The sequence below is a fragment of the Bufo gargarizans genome, chromosome 3 (genome assembly GCF_014858855.1).
Source record: "Bufo gargarizans isolate SCDJY-AF-19 chromosome 3, ASM1485885v1, whole genome shotgun sequence".
NCBI lineage: Eukaryota > Metazoa > Chordata > Amphibia > Anura > Bufonidae > Bufo > Bufo gargarizans.
In genome coordinates, this window is record NC_058082.1 from 8,567,171 (window position 1) to 8,591,714 (window position 24,544).

Genomic DNA, 24,544 nt, shown 5'->3' on the forward strand with positions numbered 1-24,544 from the left:
GCAGTATTATAGTAGATAATATTCTTGTACATAGGAGTCGATTATAGTAGTTAGATTCTTGTACATAAGGAGCAGTAGTTATAGTAGTTATATTTCTTGTACATAGGAGCAGTATTATAGTAGTTATATTCTTGTACATAGGAGCAGTATTATAGTAGTTATATTCTTGTACATAGGAGCAGTATTATAGTAGTTATATTCTTGTACATAGGAGCAGTATTATAGTTTATATTCTTGTACATAGGGCAGTATTATAGTAGTTATATTCTTGTACATAGGAGCAGTATTATAGTAGTTATATTCTTGTACATAGGAGCAGTATTATAGTAGTTATATTCTTGTACATAGGAGCAGTATTATAGTAGTTATATTCTTGTACATAGGGCAGTATTATAGTAGTTATATTCTTGTACATAGGAGCAGTATTATAGTAGTTATATTCTTGTACATAGGAGCAGTATAGTAGTTATATTCTTGTACATAGGAGCAGTATTATAGTAGTTATATTCTTGTACATAGGAGCAGTATTATAGTAGTTATATTCTTGTACATAGGAGCAGTATTATAGTAGTTATATTCTTGTACATAGGAGCAGTATTATAGTAGTTATATTCTTGTACATAGGAGGCAGTATTATAGTAGTTATATTCTTGTACATAGGAGCAGTATTATAGCTAGTTATATTCTTGTACATAGGAGCAGTATTATAGTAGTTATATTCTTGTACATAGGAGCAGTATTATAGTAGTTATATTCTTGTACATAGGAGCAGTATTATAGTAGTTATATTCTTGTACATAGGAGCAGTGTATTATAGTAGTTATATTCTTGTACATAGGAGCAGTATTATAGTAGTTATATTCTTTGTACATAGGAGCAGTATTATTATAGTAGTTATATTCTTGTACATAGGAGCAGTATTATAGTAGTTATATTCTTGTACATAGGAGCAGTATTATAGTAGTTATATTCTTGTACATAGGAGCAGTATTATAGTAGTTATATTCTTGTACATAGGAGCAGTATTATAGTAGTTATATTCTTGTACATAGAGCAGTATTATAGTAGTTATATTCTTGTACATAGGAGCAGTATTATAGTAGTATATTCTTGTACATAGGAGCAGTATTATAGTAGTATATTCTTGTACATAGGAGCAGTATTATAGTAGTTATATTCTTGTACATAGGAGCAGTATTATAGTAGTTATATTCTTGTACATAGGAGCAGTATTATAGTAGTTATATTCTTGTACATAGGAGCAGTATTATAGTAGTTATATTCTTGTACATAGGAGCAGTATTATAGTAGTTATATTCTTGTACATAGGAGCAGTATTATAGTAGTTATATTCTTGTACATAGGAGCAGTATTATAGTAGTTATATTCTTGTACATAGGAGCAGTATTATAGTAGTTATATTGTACATAGGAGCAGTATTATAGTAGTTATATTCTTGTACATAGGAGCAGTATTATAGTAGTTATATTCTTGTACATAGGAGCAGTATTATAGTAGTTATATCTTGTACATAGGAGCAGTATTATAGTAGTTATATTCTTGTACATAGGAGCAGTATTATAGTAGTTATATTCTTGTACATAGGAGCAGTATTATAGTAGTTATATTCTTGTACATAGGAGCAGTATTATAGTAGTTATAGTCCTTGTACATAGGATGCAGTATTATAGTAGTTATATTCTGTTGTACATAGGAGCAGTATATAGTAGTTATATTTCTTGTACATAGGAGGCAGTATTATAGTAGTTATATTCCTGTACATAGGGCGCAGTATTTATAGTAGTTATATCCCTGTACATAGGAGCAGTATTATAGTAGTTATATTCTTGTACATAGGAGCAGTATTACTAGTAGTTATATTCTTGACATAGGAGCAGGTATTATAGTAGCTATATTCTTGTACATAGGAGGCAGTATTATAGTAGTTATATTCTTGTACATAGGAGCAGTTTATAGTAGTTTATATTCCTTGTAACATAGATGGCAGTATTATAGTAGTTATATTCTTGTACATAGGAGTCAGTATTATAGTAGTTATTATTCTTGTACATAGGGCAGTATTATAGTAGTTATATTCTTGTACATAGGAGCAGTATTATAGTAGTTATATTCTTGTACATAGGAGCAGTATTATAGTAGTTATATTCTTGTACATAGGAGCAGTATTATAGTAGTTATATTCTTGTACATAGGAGCAGTATTATAGTAGTTATATTCTTGTACATAGGAGCAGTATTATAGTAGTTATATTCTTGTACATAGGAGCAGTATTATAGTAGTTATATTCTTGTACATAGGAGCAGTATTATAGTAGTTATATTCTTGTACATAGGAGCAGTATTATAGTAGTTATATTCTTGTACATAGGAGCAGTATTATAGTAGTTATATTCTTGTACATAGGAGCAGTATTATAGTAGTTATATTCTTGTACATAGGAGCAGTATTATAGTAGTTATATTCTTGTACATAGGAGCAGTATTATAGTAGTTATATTCTTGTACATAGGAGCAGTATTATAGTATATATTCTTGTACATAGGAGCAGTATTATAGTAGTTATATTCCTGTACATAGGAGCAGTATTATAGTAGTTATTTCCTTACATAGGAGCAGTATTATAGTAGTTATATTCTTGTACATAGGCAGCAGTATTATAGTAGTTATATTCTTGTACATAGGAGCAGTATATAGGGATATATTCTTGTACATAGGAGGCAGTATTATAGTGGATATATTCTTGTACATAGGAGGCAGTATTATAGTAGTTATATTCCTGTACATAGGAGCAGTATTATAGTAGTTATAGTCTTGTACATAGGAGCAGTATTATAGTAGTATATTCTGTACATAGGAGGCAGTATTATAGTAGTTATATTCTTGTACTAGGAGGCAGTATTATAGTAGTTATATTCCTGTACATAGGAGCAGTATTACAGTAGTTATATTCTTGTACATAGGAGGCAGTATTATAGTAGTTATATTCTTGTACATAGGAGGCAGTATTATAGTAGTTATATTCTTGTACATAGGAGCAGTATTATAGTAGTTTTATTCTTGTACATAGGAGGCAGTATTATAGTAGTTATATTCTTGTACATAGGAGGCAGTATTATAGTAGTTATATTCTTGTACATAGGAGGCAGTATTATAGTAGTTATATTCTTGTACATAGGAGGCAGTATTATAGTAGTTATATTCTTGTACATAGGAGGCAGTATTATAGTAGTTATATTCTTGTACATAGGAGCAGTATTATAGTAGTTATATTCTTGTACATAGGAGGCAGTATTATTGTAGTTATATTCTTGTTCATCAGTGGATGTGATCAGTAACCAGTTTAATGTTTTTATGATCATTTGGGACTCTATTGTTTACTCTGTTAATCAATGTAATCTTTTCACCAATAAGCGGTTTTTACATCAGATGATTAGAATGGGATTCCCCCCGGATTCCTTTTAGAAGGTGCACAGATGGGAACTCCTTGCCCCTGTGACTATCCTGAGATCTCTGTGCTGCTGCCCTTTACTGTGGGCGCTCGCTCTGTTCCAGCAGGGGAAGCCCAGTCCATGCAGTGCACATAGCAGGAAGCAGTGGAGCTGCAGTGAGGGTGGATCTCTAGGCTGTCAGCTTGTACAGCCCACAGACAGCCGGGCTGAGGGGCCAGAGGACAAGCTGTTTGATGGCACCATCAGAATAATAATCCTAATTCCTGCTCTCCCTCTCACATTTCGTGTTCGCCCTCCCTCTAATCCCATCAGGATTTACATCCAGTCTTGCAGGCAGAGGGGACAGATCTCTTTATTTGCAGCTGCTCTGCTTGCAAAACAAAGCCCTGCTGCCTGCTATACCAGCCTGGGCTCCGCATCATCGGATACCGGCATCTGACCCTCATCGGACCGTCCATCCTGACAAGAGCCTGGCCATGGGCGACAAAGGAACCAGGTAGGTCCATCCTAACACTTCAATCTCATCCGTCGGCGTGGAATGAAGGGGTTAATGGACTTCGCTGTTCTGTGCTGTCTTAGAAGGGCTCCAGCTACTGAGCCATGAGGGATCCCCTGCTCTCTACGTTAAGGCATTTATGGGGTTAAATCCATAGCTGGCCCCCTAGAGCTTCAGACTGCACGACCACCGTGCCCCCCTACTTACCTCTCGGGATCATTCATCTTATTATGATGGCGTGAACATGAAAGGGTTAAGGGGCTGTGAATTTCTTGGTGGATTTAGGAAATTTTAAGGGAAAAGACGCCAAACACTGAGGAGCAAGAGAGCCTCTGCACCTGACCTAGGCTGACATTTAAAGGGTCAAGTCCGTAGCCAGAGGGTCAGGATGCACGAGCACATCCCACCCTCCTGTAAATAGGGTCTAGACATGAAGGGGTTAATGAGCTTTACAACCCAATGGAAAGATTCGTAGGGAACGAGGGAGGGTGGCGGGCGTCCCCAGTGTCCGCTACTACGGTTCCCACGACATACCACCACCACACAGAGCACTGGATGTAATCGGGGCACGGGGAGGAAAGGGTTACTAGGTCTCAACCCTCCGGACGGGTCAATAACAAACGGGGCGACTCCGGCTAAAGGGTGAGGAGGGATGCAAAGCCATGACCCGAGGAGGATGTGCAGAGGAAGGGGTTAATAGGCTTTCCATTCCAGCAGGTGAGTTATGAGGAATCCCAACCTGGTACCGAAGGGGTTAAGTCCGTGTTAAGGAACAAGGATGCGAAAAGTTTTGGTGACCGAAGGGTTAACCCGCGTCCGGCTGCAGCGCCCCTTTAATGACTTCCCCCGTGTCTGTGGCAGTGGAAGTGAAAGGGTTAAAAGACTTTGTTCCCCTTCCGCCACTGCGAACATAAATCGTATATTGAGCAGACTGGGCTGCCAAGGGTTAACCCGCCCCCTTCCTCCTCTGCTGGGACCCCAGAGCACACGGATGACCCCCATCCCGGGAGAACGGGGCTCGGATTCTGGGCTTTACGTTGACGTTGGGAGAATTTGAGGAAGTTCGGAGCTTCCCCCGTGGCCTGGCGCTGCGCCCGCTCCGGTTACATAGTGCCACCACTTAGGTTAATGCCATCGTCCGCTTCCCTGGAGGAAATGATGGGGGTGGTTTATCGATTGACCTGTCTATATGAATGGCCCCTGCGCGTAGATCAGGAAAATAACGCATGCGAGAAACCCAAACTGCTGCAAACCGTCTGCCGTCCCGCCGGTCGGTTCCCAATCCGCTGCCATTATGGTAAGAATTGGGTCCGGAATAGCGATCGCCTTATATGACGTCGGGGGCGTAGAAGGGGCGAGACGGGTATGATATTAGGGAATTGCTAGGTGGGCGATTCCCCGACACAAGAGCGGCAGGTGTCAGACATTATGGGGTCACTACCGGGAATGTCCAGCAGGGCGGCGCCGAGCTAGACCAATATACTGAGGCCTCCGCATACAGTCACTAATTAAGGCTACAGGCGCACGACCGTATGTGTTTTGCGGTCCGCAAAAAAAAAGCCGGATGCCATCTGTTTTTTTTTTTTTTGCGGATCCATTGTAACAATGCCTAAAACGGACAAGAATAGGACATGTTCTCATTTTTTTGCGGGGCTACGGAACGGACATACGGCTGCGGATAGCACACGGTGTGCTGTCGGAATTGTTTGCGGACCCATTGAAATGAATACCGGCAAAAAAAAACGGAACGGACACGGAAATAAACAACGTTCGTGTGCATGTAGCCTAAGCGTCAGTTCTCGATGGGTTAATCCCAGGCCTTTCGGTGTCTGTATTAAAACTAACGGTGTCTCCGATGCGGTGCTGGGGGGGGCGCGGGGTCATGTGACGCTTCTCCCCCGCTTTCCCCAGTGTGACGCTTGCGATATCTTATGTTGCAGGGACTGTGAGCGCTGGCGCGGGGACCACATGAGGGTGGGTGACGCTGAGCGCCCCGCTGTTATGTAATCTGTTATGGGGGAGGGGTCGTTACATTGTAGCAGTCCACAGCGTTCTCTGCTGTTCTCATGGATACAATGTCACACCGTGTGATCGGAGGGGGATTATGTAAACATTCGGGGTCTACCCTGCAGCCCTGCCCCCGCTGTTACCCCATGAAGGACCCTGCAGGTGACCCTTCACCTTCAGAGTGACATCACTATCAGCACTCAGAATTCTGCAGGCTTCAGAGCTGAAATCTGTCAACCTTCCTTGTATGCTCAGTGTCTGCAAAGCAATGTCTCACGAGGCTGTTCTGGAAGAGTAATATTTACACCTGGAGCTGTGTAACGAGGAGCACAGTGAGGCGGCGTCACACTGGCGTTTTGGCTTTCCGTTTCTGAGATCCGTTCAGGGTTCAGCGGTCCAAAACGGATCAGTTTGCCTCCGATCAGTCTCCACTCCGCTCTGGAGGCCGCCTGCAGGGTGTTGGTGTCTGTCTGACGAAACTGAGCCAAACGGATCCGTCCGGGCACACAATGTAAGTCAAGGGGGACAGATCCGTTTTCTATGACACAATCTGGCACAATAGAAAACGGATCCGTCTTGGCTGTTACAGAGAATACAAACGGATCCGCACCAAACGCAGGTGTGAAAGTAGCCTAAGAGGAAGAGGTGTCTGCTAGTACTGATAACAGCAGAATAGTGAGTGCAGCTCTGGGGTATAATACAGGATGTAACTCAGGATCAGTACAGGATAAGTAATGTATGTACACAGTGACTGCACCAGCAGAATAGTGAGTGCAGCTCTGGGGTATAATACAGGATGTAACTCAGGATCAGTACAGGATAAGTAATGTATGTACACAGTGACTGCACCAGCAGAATAGTGAGTGCAGCTCTAGAGTATTATACAGGATGTAACTCAGGATCAGTACAGGATAAGTAATGTATGTACACAGTGACTGCACCAGCAGAATAGTGAGTGCAGCTCTGGGGTATAATACAGGATGTAACTCAGGATCAGTACAGGATAAGTAATGTATGTACACAGTGACTGCACCAGCAGAACAGTGAGTGCAGCTCTGGAGTATAATACAGGATGTAACTCAGGATCAGTACAGGATAAGTAATGTAATGTATGTACACAGTGACTGCACCAGCAGAATAGTGAGTGCAGCTCTGCAGTATAATACAGGATGTAACTCAGGATCAGTACAGGATAAGTAATGTATGTACACAGTGACTGCACCAGCAGAATAGTGAGTGCAGCTCTGGAGTATAATACAGGATGTAACTCAGGATCAGTACAGGATAAGTAATGTATGTACACAGTGACTCCACCAGCAGAATAGTGAGTGCAGCTCTGGAGTATAATACAGGATATAACTCAGGATCAGTACAGGATAAGTAATGTATGTACACAGTGACTGCACCAGCAGAATAGTGAGTGCAGCTCTGGAGTATAATACAGGATGTAACTCAGGATCAGTACAGGATAAGTAATGTATGTGCACAGTGACTGCACCAGCAGAATAGTGAGTGCAGCTCTGGAGTATAATACAGGATGTAACTCAGGATCAGTACAGGATAAGTAATGTATGTACACAGTGACTGCACCAGCAGAATAGTGAGTGCAGCTCTGGAGTATAATACAGGATGTAACTCAGGATCAGTACAGGATAAGTAATGTATGTACACAGTGACTGCACCAGCATAATAATGAGCACAGCTCTGGAGTATAATACAGGATGTAACTCAGGATCAGTACAGGATAAGTAATGTATGTACACAGTGACTGCACCAGCAGAATAGTGAGTGCAGCTCTGGAGTATAATACGGGATGTAACTCAGGATCAGTACAGGATAAGTAATGAATGTACACAGTGACTGCACCAGCAGAATAGTGAGTGCAGCTCTGGAGTGTTATACAGGATATAAATCAGGATCTGGACACGATAAGTCATTTTAATGTGTGTACTGTGATATTAGGGTACTTTTAGTACTTTTACACTAGCGTTAAAGTTTTCCGTTATTGAGTTCCGTCCTAGTTTTATCCCCATGCATTCCGAACAGTATACATCAGGATGTCTTCAGCTCAGTCAGTTTTACAGTATTTGGCTGGAGAAAATACCGCAGCATGCTGCGGTATTTTTTCCATCCAAAATTCCGGAACACTGGCATTAATTCCAATTGAAATGTATTAGTGCCGGATCAGGCATTAAAATTGCCGCATGCGCAGACCTTTAAAAATGTGAAAATAATAAATACTGGATCCGTTTTTCCTGGATGACACTGGGGAGACGGATCCGGTATTTCAATGCATTTGTCAAACGTATCCGGATCTGGAAACAAATGGTTTCTGTTTGCACACGATTTTCCGGAGCCGGCACGCAAGTGTGAAAGTACCCTAATTTATACATTTCGTAAAGCTGAGGATTTGTTACAATTGCATGTAGTTTAGCCTCCCTCCTCTACGACATCCGCAGTCTGCACTGTGACATGATACACTTTCCCTGCACTGATACATTGTAACAAACTACGAGGACAGAAGAGACATAGTTGCAGGTGCATAGATCACAGATCGACTTTACTGGACACAATTGTAACAAATCCTCAGTAGTGGGAAGTTTTAGATGTGACTATATTATAATGGTGATACGTGATGTGATCTCACCGGCTCCGCCGCCGTTATTACTGCGCTGTTTGATGGCGATGCGCCGCCATGCTTCTGACAACTTCTCGTAAGACGGGAGAATTCGTGTCAGGCTGCAGGTTGACAGCGACCACATTCACTGACATTAGTTAGGATCTTCTATATCACAAGTCGTCCCCCTTTATTTGAAGCAAGCAGAGATCTTATCTTCTCCATGGAGTCTCAGTTGGATCCATGGGTGGGGTTCCCCTTTTTTTGATCTTTCTATAGACATTTCTGTTGCTCCGTCCTGGGCTGATCTTCTCCTTCCATCGAACTTTAACCGTTTCCTTTCTGGGCGGCCCAGATGAGAGGACGCAGAACAGGTCTGAGGCTTTAGCCCGTTCATAGTCATTGGCCCTATAACAGCGGGGCCCCAAACAGTCATCATTCATGGGTCAAATGCACAAGGCACATCAAGGTGGGTAATCTACAGGATGATAAAGGACCTGCGGCTCCAGATTGTGCCCACCAGGGGGCGACCCTGAGCACAGGGGAAAGGGCATGATGGGAGACGCCTGAAGTTGTGCTGCGCAGGCGCCATTGCTGGGGGCACTAGCTTTAGTATTATGATGGTGGGTCTGTGGAACTCTGACGCTCTGCATCTCCCCCTCCCTTGTTGCCCTCTTTTGGGGGCAAATATTTTGTACTTCATTGTGGTAAATAAATAAATAAAAAAAGACACATCAGGCCCCTCCACCAGCGCTGGGTGAGTGCAGCAGTGAAGGAGTTAATGCCCGTACAAATATTTATAATCCGTGACCTTTTATTAAACTGTTATTTACTATGTGAAGGAATGTGCTGGAGCCAGCCAAGGAAATCCAAGATGGCGGCCCCTCCCTGCGAGTGCAGGGGTCCCGTGGGTGGGCGGGCGGGAGTCGGAATCACATCTGGTCTCTGCTGCACAATGCGTTTGAGTTATTTACGTTTTTTTGTTTTTTTTTGTCCGATGTGACATTCATGAAATGATTGGACAAATCATAATTTACACTTTGCTTTTTCGAGAACGGCGCAGGTTCTGGGGATTGCGGCAAAACTGTCCCCGGCTAACGCGTTTCGGGCTGTTTTCTTCTACGTTCCTCAGGAAAACCGCGACTCGCTTAGGACGGAGGTTATCAGTGCCTCGCGCCTCATTATTCTCATGCGTCGTGCTCCAGTAATCGTATCCCATTATTTTCAGGAATTGCCGTTTAAGCGATCTTCTACCAAATTTTCCACAAAACATCACTTACGACCAGTCTGCCCATTACGCCAGGGCCGTCTTTAATATTGATTGGACCCTGGGCAAAAATTTACTTGGGGCCCCCTGGATCCCGCCTTCCCACACCCTAGCAGGCAATCACGGCCTCCACCACAACACACACACAAAAAATCCACACATCTGGTAGAGTCCAGTGAATGACTGTAAATACTTCCAGTTCTGAAGACTCCAGCGGCTCAGGATCAGTGCTCTGGGCTCAGGCTGGAAGTGGGCACCGCTCTGCAGGAAGGAGACCAGGGCTCGGCTCACCCTAGTGTTACAGTGCACCCCAGCACCCCACAGTATGCAGTATAGCACCTTATAGTATACAGCACCACACAGTATGCAGTATAGCACCCTATAGTATACATCACCACACAGTATGCAGTTTAGCACCCCACACTATACAGTACCCCACAGTATATAGTAGAGCAGTATAGAAGCACACAGTATACAGCACCTCACAGTATACAGCACCTCACAGTATACAACACCTCACTGTATACAGCACCCCAAACTATACACGATACAGCCCCCCACACTATACAGTACAGCAGTATAGCACTCCACACTATACCGCACCCACAGTATACAGCACCCCACAGTATACAGCACCTCACAGTATACAACACCTCACTGTATACAGCACCCCAAACTATACACAATACAGCCCCCCACACTATACTATGTACAGTACAGCAGTAAAGCACTCCACACTATACCGCACCCACAGTATACAGACCCCCACAGTATACAGTACAGCAGTATAGCACTCCACAATATACAGCCCCCACACTATACAGGCCCCCCCACACTATACAGGCCCCCCCACACTATACAGCCCCCACAGTATACAGGCCCCCACACAGTATACAGCCCCCCCACACAGTATACAGCCCCCCCACACAGTATACAGGCCCCCCACACAGTATACAGGCCCCCTCACAGTATACAGGCCCCCCACACAGTATACAGGCCCCCACACAGTATACAGGCCCCCACATAGTATACAGCCCCCCCAACACAGTATACAGCCCCACCACACAGTATACAGCCCACCACAGTATACAGCCCACCACAGTATACAGACCCCCACACAGTATACAGGCCCCCACACAGTATACAGCCCACCACACAGTATACAGCCCCCCCACACAGTATACAGACCCCCACACAGTATACAGCCCCCCACACAGTATACAGACCCCCCACACAGTATACAGGCCCCCACACAGTATACAGGCCCCCACACAGTATACAGCCCACCACACAGTATACAGCCCCCATAGTATACAGGCCCCCCACAGTATACAGCCCCACACTGTATACAGTCCCACATAATATACAGCCCCCCACAGTATACAGGCCCCCACATAGTATACAGCCCCCCCCCCACACAGTATACAGCCCCCCACACAGTATACAGCCCCCCACACAGTATACAGCCCACCACACAGTATACAGGCCCCCACACAGTATACAGACCACCACACAGTATACAGCCCCCACAGTATACAGCCCCACACAGTAAACAGCCCACCACACAGTATACAGTCCCACACAATATACAGCCCCCCACACAGTATACAGTCCCACACAATATACAGCCCCCCACAGTATACAGGCCCCCACACAATATACAGCACCCCACTATACAGTAGTTTACAGTATATTAACATAACAGCCCCTGTCACCTTTTTCTGATGTAATCTTCACACAAAAAAGCTCCACAGTTAACTTCTGCAACACTCCTGGTAGGACCTGTGATGACCTCATAGCCATGTGACCAGTAATTGCTAGGTTACCGGTCACATGGTGATGATGTCATTAAGGTCCCAGATCACAACGTTAAAGTACACAGACAGCTTGACACCTGGGGCAGTAGCTAGCAGGGCTCAAGAGGCAGCTGCCTTGGGCCCCCCAGGAGCAACTGGGCCCGGGGCAGCTGCCCCTTTTGCCCCTTGGTAAAGACAGCCCTGGTCGCCGCACTGTCCTCGAGTCCTGACGGGTAAGGCCTCCTGTACACCACCGTATGGTTTTGCGGTCCGTTTTAAACTGATCAGTTTTTTTGTTTCAGTAGTGTTTCCGTTTCCGTTTCGTTTTTCCATTTGGTTTCCGCTTGTGATCTTTTTTTTTGCGGATCGCAAACGGAAACGGAAGCATACAATAATATTTAAACAGTAAGTAAATAAAAAAAATTGGGCTGGGCATAACATTTTCAATAGATGGTTCTGCAAAAATGGAACGGATACGGAAGACATACGGATGCATTTCCGTATGTGTTCTGTTTTTTTTGCGGACCCATTGACTTGAATGGAGCCACGGAACGTCATTTGCGGCAATAATAGGAAATTGTTTGATCTTTGAACGGAAATACGGAAATGGAATGCATACGGAGTACCTTCCATTGTTTTTGAGGACCCATTGAAGTGAATGGTTCCGCATACGGACCGCAATCGGAACGCAAAAAAAAACGGAAAAAAAATACGGTCGTGTGCAGGAGTCCTAAGGCCTCTTTCAGACGACCTATGGCTTTTTCAGTGTTTCGAGGTTCGTTTTTCACGGATCCGTTGTTCCGTTTTTTGTTTCTGTTGTGTTTCCGTTTTTACGTATGGCATATACTGTATACAGTAATTACATAGAAAAATTTGGACTGGTCATAACATTTTTAATAGATGGTTCCGCAAAAACGGATATGGAAGACAAACGGATGCATTTCCGTATGTGTTCCATATTTTTTTGGGGCGGACACATTGACTTGAATGGAGCCACGTGATTGGCGGGCCATAATAGGACATGTTCTATCTTTCAACGGAACGGAAAAACGGGAAATTCGAAAACGGAAAGCATACGGAGTACATTCCGTTATTTTTTTTGCGGAACCATTGAAACGAATGGATCCGTATACGGACCGTATACAGAACGCAAAAAACAGCCCGTAAACTGAAAAAAGTGCAGTGCAGGAGGCCTAAATCTGTGCGTGTGGTGGCAGATCGAGCTTTCCGGACTGAATGAAGGAGGGCACGCCCCCTAATGGCGGCCATACTGTTTGTCACCCGGCTTTCCCAGAAACAGATACAATGCAGCAACATCTGAGATACATTGTTGACAGCTTGATGGACTCTTGGATTTCTTGGGTTTTGGGAGGGGGGCCCTTTAGGTTGTCATTGCCCCGCAGGGCGTGGGCTCTACGGCGCTTGCGCAGTCCTCATTTCTGGCCGCCGTTCTCTCTGCTGGATCTGATCCATGGGAATTCCCGCTGGATTATACTGAAGCTCAGCGCATCCATTACACAAGCGCTTTCCTGACTATTCCGGGGACTCTCGCACAGCCGCTCAGACCTGGGGTTCCCTGCGCTGATTTAACCCCTTCATGCACACAGGGGCCTGAGGTGGAGGATTTCTCTCTTCCTTATGGGTCCGTCAGCTGCGGGGGGGGGATAACCTAAACGTCACCCTTCTCCATATTGAAAGCCGCCATCTTGAATATAACTCCCAGTAGTCATGGAGAGCCCAGCTGTGCTCATATGACCCTAGGCATCTGCCTGGTCCCCCAGCCCAGGGCACCCAGCGGGCAGTGGTCCTATCTGCCAGGGGGCACCCAGCGGTGGGCATGTTGCAGGTGGGCTGTGGTTGCAGCTCTGACTTCTCCCTATCCCCTGTAAGGCCTCATGCACACGACTGTGATTTGGGTTCGCATTTTTGGCGGGTCGGATGCGGACCCCTTCCCTTCAATGTGCTGTCCGCATCCGCATGTCCTTTGTCTGTATCGCCTACAACGATAGGACTGCTGTACGGAGGGCTGGGCGATCTGTTCCGCAAATTGCAGAACGCAAAACGGACACGGTCGTGTGTATGAGGAGCCACTGCTCAGCCTCAACCTCCTCAATATTAACCCCATAGACGCCACAGCCAATTTTCCCATCGGCCGGGATGATAGGAGTGTATCTGTCCTGACGTGGTCTGCAGCCTCCACACCGGGCAACGGATCTATGATAGATAGATAGAGAGATGCCATTTTCCAGTTTTTTTCTGGGAGTATTCCTCCTGTCGGAGTTGACATGTTGGGGGTTGTCTTGCGGTCTCTTCCTGGAACACATTTTCTTGTCATTTCCACGGATAATGTGACGGCCGCTCGTTCCGTCCTCTGCCTGTAATTATCTTCTTATCTATAGGGTATGAAGTGCGCTCCGCCGCCATGGAAGCGGAAATCCTGCGTAAACAGTGGCTTATTAACCCTTACATAGCCACGGATAATATCAATTTTTATTATAAGTAAGAAGTAGCTGCTGACACCCGACAGAAGCACTGTGTCAGTGAATGGAGCCAGCATCTTCCTACTAGAGCTTGTGTCGCAATTCATCAATAATTTTAAGATCTCTGCTTGTTGTCAATGAATGGAAATGTTCCCCTGAACCCTTCTTGGGCTTTTACTTCCCACGGCTGACAGTTACAATGTGTCGAATCTAGACAATCCTCTGTGAGGTAAACCCGCCCGATGCTTTGCCACAATGTATCAGCGCAGGTAAATGTATCCGTCTGCGGTCCAGGCTGAACTGGACCTAATAGTAACCGACCTACTGCCAGGTCAGGACGGGTTTAAGCCCATTGGGTGCGATGTTTCCATTCAGTGACAGCAAGCAGATTTAATGAAAATGGCGAGAAACGGAAACACAACATAGGTTAGAGCGTTCCATCATCTAACATTGATTGAAGTTTCTGTAGAGATGAAGAGGGAGGTCAGTGCTCGGGGTGCGGGGGTTGTAGTGGCCCCCAGGGGCCCCACGCCCAGAGCTTTATAGTGGGTGCTCTATTACAGATTCTACACTGGGGCCCATGTGCCTACATGAGATTTATGCCCATGGCAGCTGTTATGCCCAGGGTGGTCCTGGCACTGTGTAGCATCCCGGGCGGCTCTGGAGCTGATCACAGACAGATGTTGATGGCAGTAACAATGCCCCCCTCTCTGGCAGCCCCGGCCCCTCGCCAGCATGGCTGCCCAGCTGGGCACTCCAGCAAAGAAGAATGCGCCATTCATGGTCCGGCACGTGCCCACTCTGAATAGATTGCTTTATCTTATCAGAGCCAAGGAGAAGGGTTTCGCAGGAAAACGAAAAAGGTCCCCCTTCCCCCAACAGGGTGCTACTGATTCCAGTGAAGCCAGTACTTGGCTCAGGAAGAGATAAGCGGTGCCTGGCAAGGATGATCACAGGGGGGTGAGAATGGTCTGGGGGCCCCTGAGTCATTCTTATTACTTCACTTGCAAACATTAGGCGTAAATGGATAACCACTGCCCCTTCAGAGTGAAGTTTAAAGGGTAGCCCTCAGGATGAACCCTATAAAGCCAGGTATATCTCGTGGTAGGGTTGATCCTGCTGATTAAAATGACGCCCGTCTTATGAAAATCGGTTGCTGCATTAATGAGAAGGAAGACTTTTATTCTTTATTCAACTGAGGGCTTCAGCGCCCTGAGGGGCGTGGCCAACACTGGAAGGCCGAGGTGCACTCAGTGGCCAGGCCCCGCCCCTTGGTGCGCTGAAGCCTCTATGGACCTAAAAATAAAAGTATTTTTTCTCAGGAACGCTGCAACTGATTTTCACAAGACAGGTGTCATTTTAATCAGCAGGTTCAGCCCTACCCAACAGGGTGCCTGGTTTAATAGGGTTAATCCAGCTGACACTCATATTTTTTACATTATTCGGCTCATGAGGCCACCCTAAGAACAACGAGGAAGGGATGGCCAGATCCCACCGCAGCCGCCCGATGTGGCCCCCGATGCCAAGACTCAAATTAGGAAAACTTTTAAAGGGATTCTGTCACCTCCCCTAAGGCAAAAAACGATTTAAAACCAGCCATGCAGCACAGCTTACCTGGATTAGGCTGTGCTGTTCAATCTTGAAATCCGTCCAGCAGTTAGTTCAAAAAACGAGTTTGATCAATGAGGAAATGCGTCCTGAAGGTGCCCAGAGGGGCGTTTTTTTCTTCTGAGAGAGCCCAGTCCCGCCCCTTTTTCAGTGCCCAGCCCGCCTTCCTTTTACTTCCTAACCGCCGCCCCCAGCCTGCCACAGCCTCCCCTTCCTCTCCTCCCCCTCCCTCTTGCCGAACGAAGTCTCGCACAGGCGCAGTACCCACTGAGGGCTGCGCCTGTGTGATCAGCAGGAGACTGAGGGCGGCAGCTTCATCTTCGTCACTGGGCATGCGCCGAGCCCAGTGACGTCCGATGCTCGCTCTTCCCTGCTGAGGGAAGAGCGAGCATCGGACGTCACTGGGCTCGGCGCATGCCCAGTGACGAAGATGAAGCTGCCGCCCTCAGTCTCCTGATGATCGCACAGGCGCAGCCCTCAGTGGGTACTGCGCCTGTGCGAGACTTCGTTCGGCAAGAGGGAGGGGGAGGAGAGGAAGGGGAGGCTGTGGCAGGCTGGGGGCGGCGGTTAGGAAGTAAAAGGAAGGCGGGCTGGGCACTGAAAAAGGGGCGGGACTGGGCTCTCTCAGAAGAAAAAAACGCCCCTCTGGGCACCTTCAGGACGCATTTCCTCATTGATCAAACTCGTTTTTTGAACTAACTGCTGGACGGATTTCAAGATTGAACAGCACAGCCTAATCCAGGTAAGCTGTGCTGCATGGCTGGTTTTAAATCGTTTTTTGCCTTAGGGGAGGTGACAGAATCCCTTTAAGCTTTCCAGTGCTTCTCCTCCAATGTCCCCATGGTAACAGTTCCTGTCCTGGCAGTTCAACCACTGGGACGTTTTTAGGACCAGGTGACGCAGATACTTACATCCAGAGCACAGGCACAGGGCAGGAAGGTTTGTGATATTTCGGCAGTGATGACGGTTTGGGTTGTTCTCCTTTAAGGAAAGCTATCCGCCTGTTCCTAGGAGCGCTGCCAGGAGCTAATGGGGGGGGGGGGGGGGGGGGTTGTCCTGACTGGATCCCAGCAGCACTGTGATTATAAAGGGGGGGGGCTTTGATGTGAGCGGAGTGCGGCGCAGACACTTGATTACAGCCCAGTGCTGACGTCAGAGGCGACCTTTACGAGATCTGAGAAAGAATCTGGAGCCGCACAAGGGGCACAAGTGCACACACTCAGGACTTCAGGATGTTCTGGAGTGCTGGATTAGTGGATGTTCTGGACTGCTGGATTAGTGGATGTTCTGGAGTGCTGGATTAGTGGATGTTCTGGACTGCTGGATTAGCGGATGTTCTGGAGTGCTGGATTAGTGGATGTTATGGAGTGCTGAATTAGTGGATGTTCTGGACTGTTGGATTAGTGGATGTTCTGGACTGTTGGATTAGTGGATGTTCTGGATTAGTGGATGTTCTGGAGTTCTGGATTAGTGGATGTTCTGGACTGCTGGATTAGTGGATGTTCTGGACTGCTGGATTAGTGGATGTTCTGGACTGCTGGATTAGTGGATGTTCTGGACTGTGGTATTGCCAGATTAGTGGATGTTCTGGACTGCTGGATTAGTGGATGTTCTGGACTGCTGGATGTTCTGGGCTGCTGGATTAGTAGATGTTCTGGACTGTGGTATTGCCAGATTAGTGGATGTTCTGGCCTGCATTATTACCAGATTAGTGGATTATCCAGAGGATGATCTAGATTGCTGGCATGTCAGATTAGTGGATGTTGTGAGCTGCTGAAGTGCTGGATTAGAGGATGTTCTGGACTGTGGTATTGCCAGATTAGTGGATGTTCTAGACTGCCACATTAGCGGATATTCTAGACTGAAGTATTACAAGATTAGTGGATGTTCTAGACTGCTTTAATGCCTGATTAGTGGATGTTCTGAATTTCTGGGATGCTGGATTAGTGGGTTTTCTGGACTGTCAGATAACTGGATCTTCTGGAATACATGATTATTGGATGTTCCTGATGTAAAGGAGGTCTGACGGCAGATGTAGACGTGTAAACACAAGTCTCTCGTTCCTCTGTGGAGTTTCAGGTGGATTGTTTAAGTCCCCATGACAACCCTTCCTGTCCCATGTTCTGGCAGCTGAGTCCTAAGGTCAGAGGCCGCCCCGATCCCATCTCTTCTTGATCTGCGCTCCGGTTGCTGTGAGACCCAGTTTCTCTAGGACAACAAATGGAGTTTAGGGGCAGGAAGAGTTGTCATAGGAACATCTCCAGAGAAGCTCCTCTGTGATAGGGATTTATCACAACTCTGGGAATACTGTCCTGTGGTCCTGTACCTTAGGGGGGTACACGAGATGTCTCTAGGGGGCGCTCACTTATTTTGGGCCAGAATAATCATAGCCTTGGGGGTGCAGTATTAGACCTTGGAGTACCTGGCTTACCAACCTTGAGGGGATCTGTGCACCCATGTCTCTGTGCACCCATGTCTCTGTGCACCCATGTCTCTGTGGCGCCACCTACAGGTAGCTGCAGCGACACCATTCTGTGGTCAGATCTGCTTCTCTGGGCTGGTGAGGGCGGGGGGAGGCATTGATGTACATGGGAAGTCCCTCTAGGTGGCGCTGCAGAGAGGAATCTACTTTGTGGCAAGAAGTAATGATAACAATGTAACAATCTGCACCGTTACCATGGGAACCATCACTGGGTAACACCACCACTTTAGGGTGAAGGAGAGGAAAGATTTTTGGGATTTTTTTTTTTTACACTTTTTTGTAGCTCGTGGGATAATCTCTGGGGTGTGCTGCAGGGAAATGTGATTACAAGGAACAGGAAAGACTTCAGCAGCGGAAGGAAGCAATGAGAGGGAGGAATGTGTGCGGCTCTGAGGAACGTAACCCCTTCACTGCCTGCTGGGTAACAGGCAGGTTAAAGGCCCCCCCCCGACTAATTCTAGGGAACTCCGGAAAATATGTGTCTGAGCCTTAAAGGGACAGTAATCATCACAGAATGGACTTTACGAAATTAGCAGCAAAGTAATATTAGACTGTATTCTCCTGTCCTACAGTCATCCTCCCCCCTGAAATGGCTGATAACAGGGAGCAATAGACTGTATTCTCCTGTCCTACAGTCATCCTCTCCCCTGAAATGGCTGATAACAGGGAGCAATAGACTGTATTCTCCTGTCCTACAGTCATCCTCTCCCCTGAAATGGCTGATAACAGGGAGCAATAGACTGTATTCTCCTGTCCTATAGTCATCCTCCCCCCTGAAATGGCTGATAACAGGGAGCAATAGACTGTATTCTCCTGTCCTACAGTCATCCTCTCCCCTGAAATGGCTGATAACAGGGGGCAATAGACTGTATTCTCCTGTCCTACAGTCATCCTCTACCCTGAAATGGCCGATAACAGGGGGCAATAGACTGTATTCTCCTGTCCTACAGTCATCCTCTCCCCTGAAATGGCTGATAACAGGGGGCAATAGACTGTATTCTCCTGTCCTACAGTCATCCTCTCCCCTGAAATGGCTGATAACAGGGGCAATAGCCTGTATTCTCCTGTCCTACAGTCATCCTCTCCCCTGAAATGGCCGATAACAGGGGCAATAGACTGTATTCTCCTGTCCTACAGTCATCCTCTACCCTGAAATGGCCGATAACAGGGGGCAATAGACTGTATTCTCCTGTCCTACAGTCATCCTCTCCCCTGAAATGGCTGATAACAGGGGGCAATAGACTGTATTCTCCTGTCCTACAGTCATCCTCTCCCCTGAAATGGCCTGATAACAGGGGCAATAGACTGTATTCTCCTGTCCTACAGTCATCCTCTCCCCTGAAATGGCTGATAACAGGGGGCAATAGACTGTATTCTCCTGTCCTACAGTCAGTCCTCTCCCCTGAAATGGCTGATAACAGGGAGCAATAGACTGTATTCTCCTGTCCTACAGTCATCCTCTCCCCTGAAATGGCTGATAACAGGGAGCAATAGACTGTATTCTCCTGTCCTACAGTCATCCTCTCCCCTGAAATGGCTGATAACAGGGAGCAATAGACTGTATTCTCCTGTCCTACAGTCATCCTCTCCCCTGAAATGGCTGATAACAGGGAGTCAATAGACTGTATTCCTCCTGTCCTACAGTCATCCTCTCCCCTGAAATGGCTGATAACAGGGAGCAATAGACTGTATTCTCCTGTCCTACAGTCATCCTCTCCCCTGAAATGGCTGATAACAGGGGCAATAGACTGTATTCTCCTGTCCTACAGTCATCCTCTCCCCTGAAATGGCTGATAACAGGGGCAATAGACTGTATTCTCCTGTCCTACAGTCATCCTCTCCCCTGAAATGGCTGATAACAGGGGGCAATAGACTGTATTCTCCTGTCCTACAGTCATCCTCTCCCCTGAAATGGCTGATAACAGGGGGCAATAGACTGTATTCTCCTGTCCTACAGTCATCCTCTCCCCTGAAATGGCTGATAACAGGGGCAATAGACTGTATTCTCCTGTCCTACAGTCATCCTCTCCCCTGAAATGGCTGATAACAGGGGGCAATAGACTGTATTCTCCTGTCCTACAGTCATCCTCTCCCCTGAAATGGCTGATAACAGGGGCAATAGACTGTATTCTCCTGTCCTACAGTCATCCTCTCCCCTGAAATGGCTGATAACAGGGGGCAATAGACTGTATTCTCCTGTCCTACAGTCATCCTCTCCCCTGAAATGGCTGATAACAGGGGCAATAGACTTGTATTCTCCTGTCCTACAGTCATCCTCTCCCCTGAAATGGCTGATAACAGGGAGCAATAGACTGTATTCTCCTGTCCTACAGTCATCCTCTCCCCTGAAATGGCTGATAACAGGGAGCAATAGACTGTATTCTCCTGTCCTACAGTCATCCTCTCCCCTGAAATGGCTGATAACAGGGAGCAATAGACTGTATTCTCCTGTCCTACAGTCATCCTCTCCCCTGAAATGGCTGATAACAGGGAGCAATAGACTGTATTCTCCTGTCCTACAGTCATCCTCTCCCCTGAAATGGCTGATAACAGGGAGCAATAGACTGTATTCTCCTGTCCTACAGTCATCCTCTCCCCTGAAATGGCTGATAACAGGGAGCAATAGACTGTATTCTCCTGTCCTACAGTCATCCTCTCCCCTGAAATGGCTGATAACAGGGAGCAATAGACTGTATTCTCCTGTCCTACAGTCATCCTCTCCCCTGAAATGGCTGATAACAGGGAGCAATAGACTGTATTCTCCTGTCCTACAGTCATCCTCTCCCCTGAAATGGCTGATAACAGGGAGCAATAGACTGTATTCTCCTGTCCTACAGTCATCCTCTCCCCTGAAATGGCTGATAACAGGGAGCAATAGACTGTATTCTCCTGTCCTACAGTCATCCTCTCCCCTGAAATGGCTGATAACAGGGGGCAATAGACTGTATTCTCCTGTCCTACAGTCATCCTCTCCCCTGAAATGGCTGATAACAGGGGGCAATAGACTGTATTCTCCTGTCCTACAGTCATCCTCTCCCCTGAAATGGCTGATAACAGGGGGCAATAGACTGGATTATCCTGTCCTACAGTCATCCTCTCCCCTGAAATGGCTGATAACAGGGGGCAATAGACTGTATTCTCCTGTCCTACAGTCATCCTCTCCCCTGAAATGGCTGATAACAGGGGGCAATAGACTGTATTCTCCTGTCCTACAGTCATCCTCTCCCCTGAAATGGCTGATAACAGGGAGCAATAGATGTATTCTCCTGTCCTACAGTCATCCTCTCCCCTGAAATGGCTGATAACAGGGGGCAATAGACTGTATTCTCCTGTCATCCTCTCCCCTGAAATGGCTGATAACAGGGGCAATAGACTGTATTCTCCTGTCCTACAGTCATCCTCTCCCTGAAATGGCTGATAACAGGGAGCAATAGACTGTATTCCTCCTGTCCTACAGTCATCCTCCCCCCTGAAATGGCTGATAACAGGGAGCAATAGATTGTATTCTCCTGTCCTACAGTCATCCTCTCCCCTGAAATGGCTGATAACAGGGGGCAATAGACTGTATTCTCCTGTCCTACAGTCATCCTCTCCTCTGTAATGGCTGATAACAGGAGGCAATAGACTGTATTCTCCTGTCCTACAGTCATCCTCTCCCCTGAAATGGCTGATAACAGGGAGCAATAGACTGTATTCTCCTGTCCTACAGTCGTCCTCTCTGAAATGGCTGATAACAGGGGGCAATAGACTGTATTCTCCTGTCCTACAGTCATCCTCTCCCCTGAAATGGCTGATAACAGGGGGCAATAGACTGTATTCTCCTGTCCTACAGTCATCCTCTCCCCTGAAATGGCTGATAACAGGGGGCAATAGACTGTATTCTCCTGTCCTACAGTCATCCTCTCCCCCTGAAATGGCTGATAACAGGGGGCAATAGACTGTATTCTCCTGTCCTACAGTCATCCTCTCCCCTGAAATGGCTGATAACAGGGGCAATAGACTGTATTCTCCTGTCCTACAGTCATCCTCTACCCTGAAATGGCTGATAACAGGGGGCAATAGACTGTATTCTCCTGTCCTACAGTCATCCTCTCCCCTGAAATGGCTGATAACAGGGAGCAATAGACTGTATTCTCCTGTCCTACAGTCATCCTCTCCCCTGAAATGGCTGATAACAGGGGGCAATAGACTGTATTCTCCTGTCCTACAGTCATCCTCTCCCTCTGAAATGGCTGATAACAGGGGGCAATAGACTGTATTCTCCTGTCCTACAGTCATCCTCTCCCCTGAAATGGCTGATAACAGGGGGCAATAGACTGTATTCTCCTGTCCTACAGTCATCCTCTCCCCTGAAATGGCTGATAACAGGGGGCAATATAATGTATTCTCCTGTCCTACAGTCATCCTCCCCCCTGAAATGGCTGATAACAGGGGGCAATAGACTGTATTCTCCTGTCCTACAGTCATCCTCTCCCCTGAAATGGCTGATAACAGGGGCAATAGACTGTATTCTCCTGTCCTACAGTCATCCTCTACCCTGAAATGGCTGATAACAGGGGGCAATAGATTGTATTCTCCTGTCCTACAGTCATCCTCTCCCCTGAAATGGCTGATAACAGGGGGCAATAGACTGTATTCTCCTGTCCTACAGTCATCCTCTCCCCTGAAATGGCTGATAACAGGGGGCAATAGACTGTATTCTCCTGTCCTACAGTCATCCTCTCCCCTGAAATGGCTGATAACAGGGGGCAATAGACTGTATTCTCCTGTCCTACAGTCATCCTCTCCCCTGAAATGGCTGATAACAGGGGGCAATAGACTGTATTCTCCTGTCCTACAGTCATCCTCTCCCCTGAAATGGCTGATAACAGGGGGCAATAGACTGTATTCTCCTGTCCTACAGTCATCTTCTCCCCTGAAATGGCTGATAACAGGGGGCAATAGTCTGCATTCTCCTGTCCTACAGTTACTTTCTCTATGGGGCTGTCATGTCCCTTTAACTTCTTTCTTTTCCAAATCTCAGTCAAAACCCAAAGATTCTTCCTGAATATGTAAGACTTTCCTTGGCCCCAAACTGTACAAACAACAAACCGCCAAATATCACATCCTAACGTGTATAACCGCTCAGAGTGAGAGCATGGCAAATAACTATTAGTGTGGGCAGGAGTAATCATGCCCGAGAACTTCAAAGATCCCATCGACATCCTGCACCTGGGAGACTCCGATGCCAACATCCCATGATCTGTACAAAAGCTGACAATAACAGAAATCAAGCGCCATCAACAGTATTATATCAGTTATATTCTTGTACATAGGAGCAGTATTATAGTAGTTATATTCTTGTACATAGGAGCAGTATTATAGTAGTTATATTCTTGTACATTGGAGCAGTATTATAGTAGTTATATTCTTGTACATAGGAGCAGTATTATAGTAGTTATATTCTTGTACATAGGAGGCAGTATTATAGTAGTTATATTCTCGTACATAGGAGCAGTAGTATAGTAGTTATATTCTTGTACATAGGAGCAGTATTATAGTAGTTATATTCTTGTACATAGGAGGCAGTATTATAGTAGTTATATTCTTGTACATAGGAGGCAGTGTTATAGTAGTTATATTCTTGTACATAGGAGCAGTAGTATAGTAGTTATATTCTTGTACATAGAAGCAGTATTATAGTAGTTATATTCTTGTACATAGGCGGCAGTATTATAGTAGTTATATTCTTGTTTATAGGAGGCAGTATTATAGTAGTTATATTCTTGTATATAGGAGCAGTATTATAGTAGTTATATTCTTGTACATAGGAGCAGTATTATAGTATTTATATTCTTGTACATAGGAGCAGTATTATAGTAGTTATATTCTTGTATATAGGAGCAGTATTATAGTAGTTATATTCTTGTACATAGGAGGCAGTATTATAGTAGTTATATTCTTGTACATAGGAGCAGTATTATAGTATTTATATTCTTGTACATAGGGGCAGTATTGTATTAGTTATATTCTTGTAAATAGGAACAGTATTATAGTAGTTATATTCTTGTACAGAGGAGCAGTATTATAGTTTTTATATTCTTGTACATAGGAGGCAGTATTATATCAGTTATATTCTTGTACATAGGAGCAGTATTATAGTAGTTATATTTTTGTACATAGGTGCAGTATTTTAGTAGTTATATTCTTGTACATAGGGGAAGTATTATAGTAGTTATATTCTAGTACATAGGAGCAGTATTATAGTAGTTATATTCTTGTACATAGGAGGTTGTATTATAGTAGTTATATTCTTGTACATAGGAGGCAGTATTATAGTAGTT

The 24,544-nt window shown here is 45.8% G+C and overlaps 1 protein-coding gene across 2 annotated transcripts in view; it reads left to right on the forward strand.

Moving 5' to 3' along the window:
* Window positions 1-3,639: 3,639 nt before the first annotated feature.
* The window catches only part of LOC122933204 (beta-arrestin-1), a 136,432-nt gene continuing 115,527 nt past the window's right edge, over window positions 3,640-24,544 (forward strand). Inside the window, exon 1 of one of the 2 annotated variants that reach the window (XM_044288047.1) lies at window positions 3,640-3,964. Coding sequence is in view for 1 of the 2 variants with exons in the window: in XM_044288048.1 (XP_044143983.1) it covers window positions 3,945-3,964 (20 nt within the window). In the remaining variant the exon portion in view is untranslated. The remainder of the gene's footprint in view (window positions 3,965-24,544) is intronic. The other variant, XM_044288048.1, reaches the window with a different exon arrangement.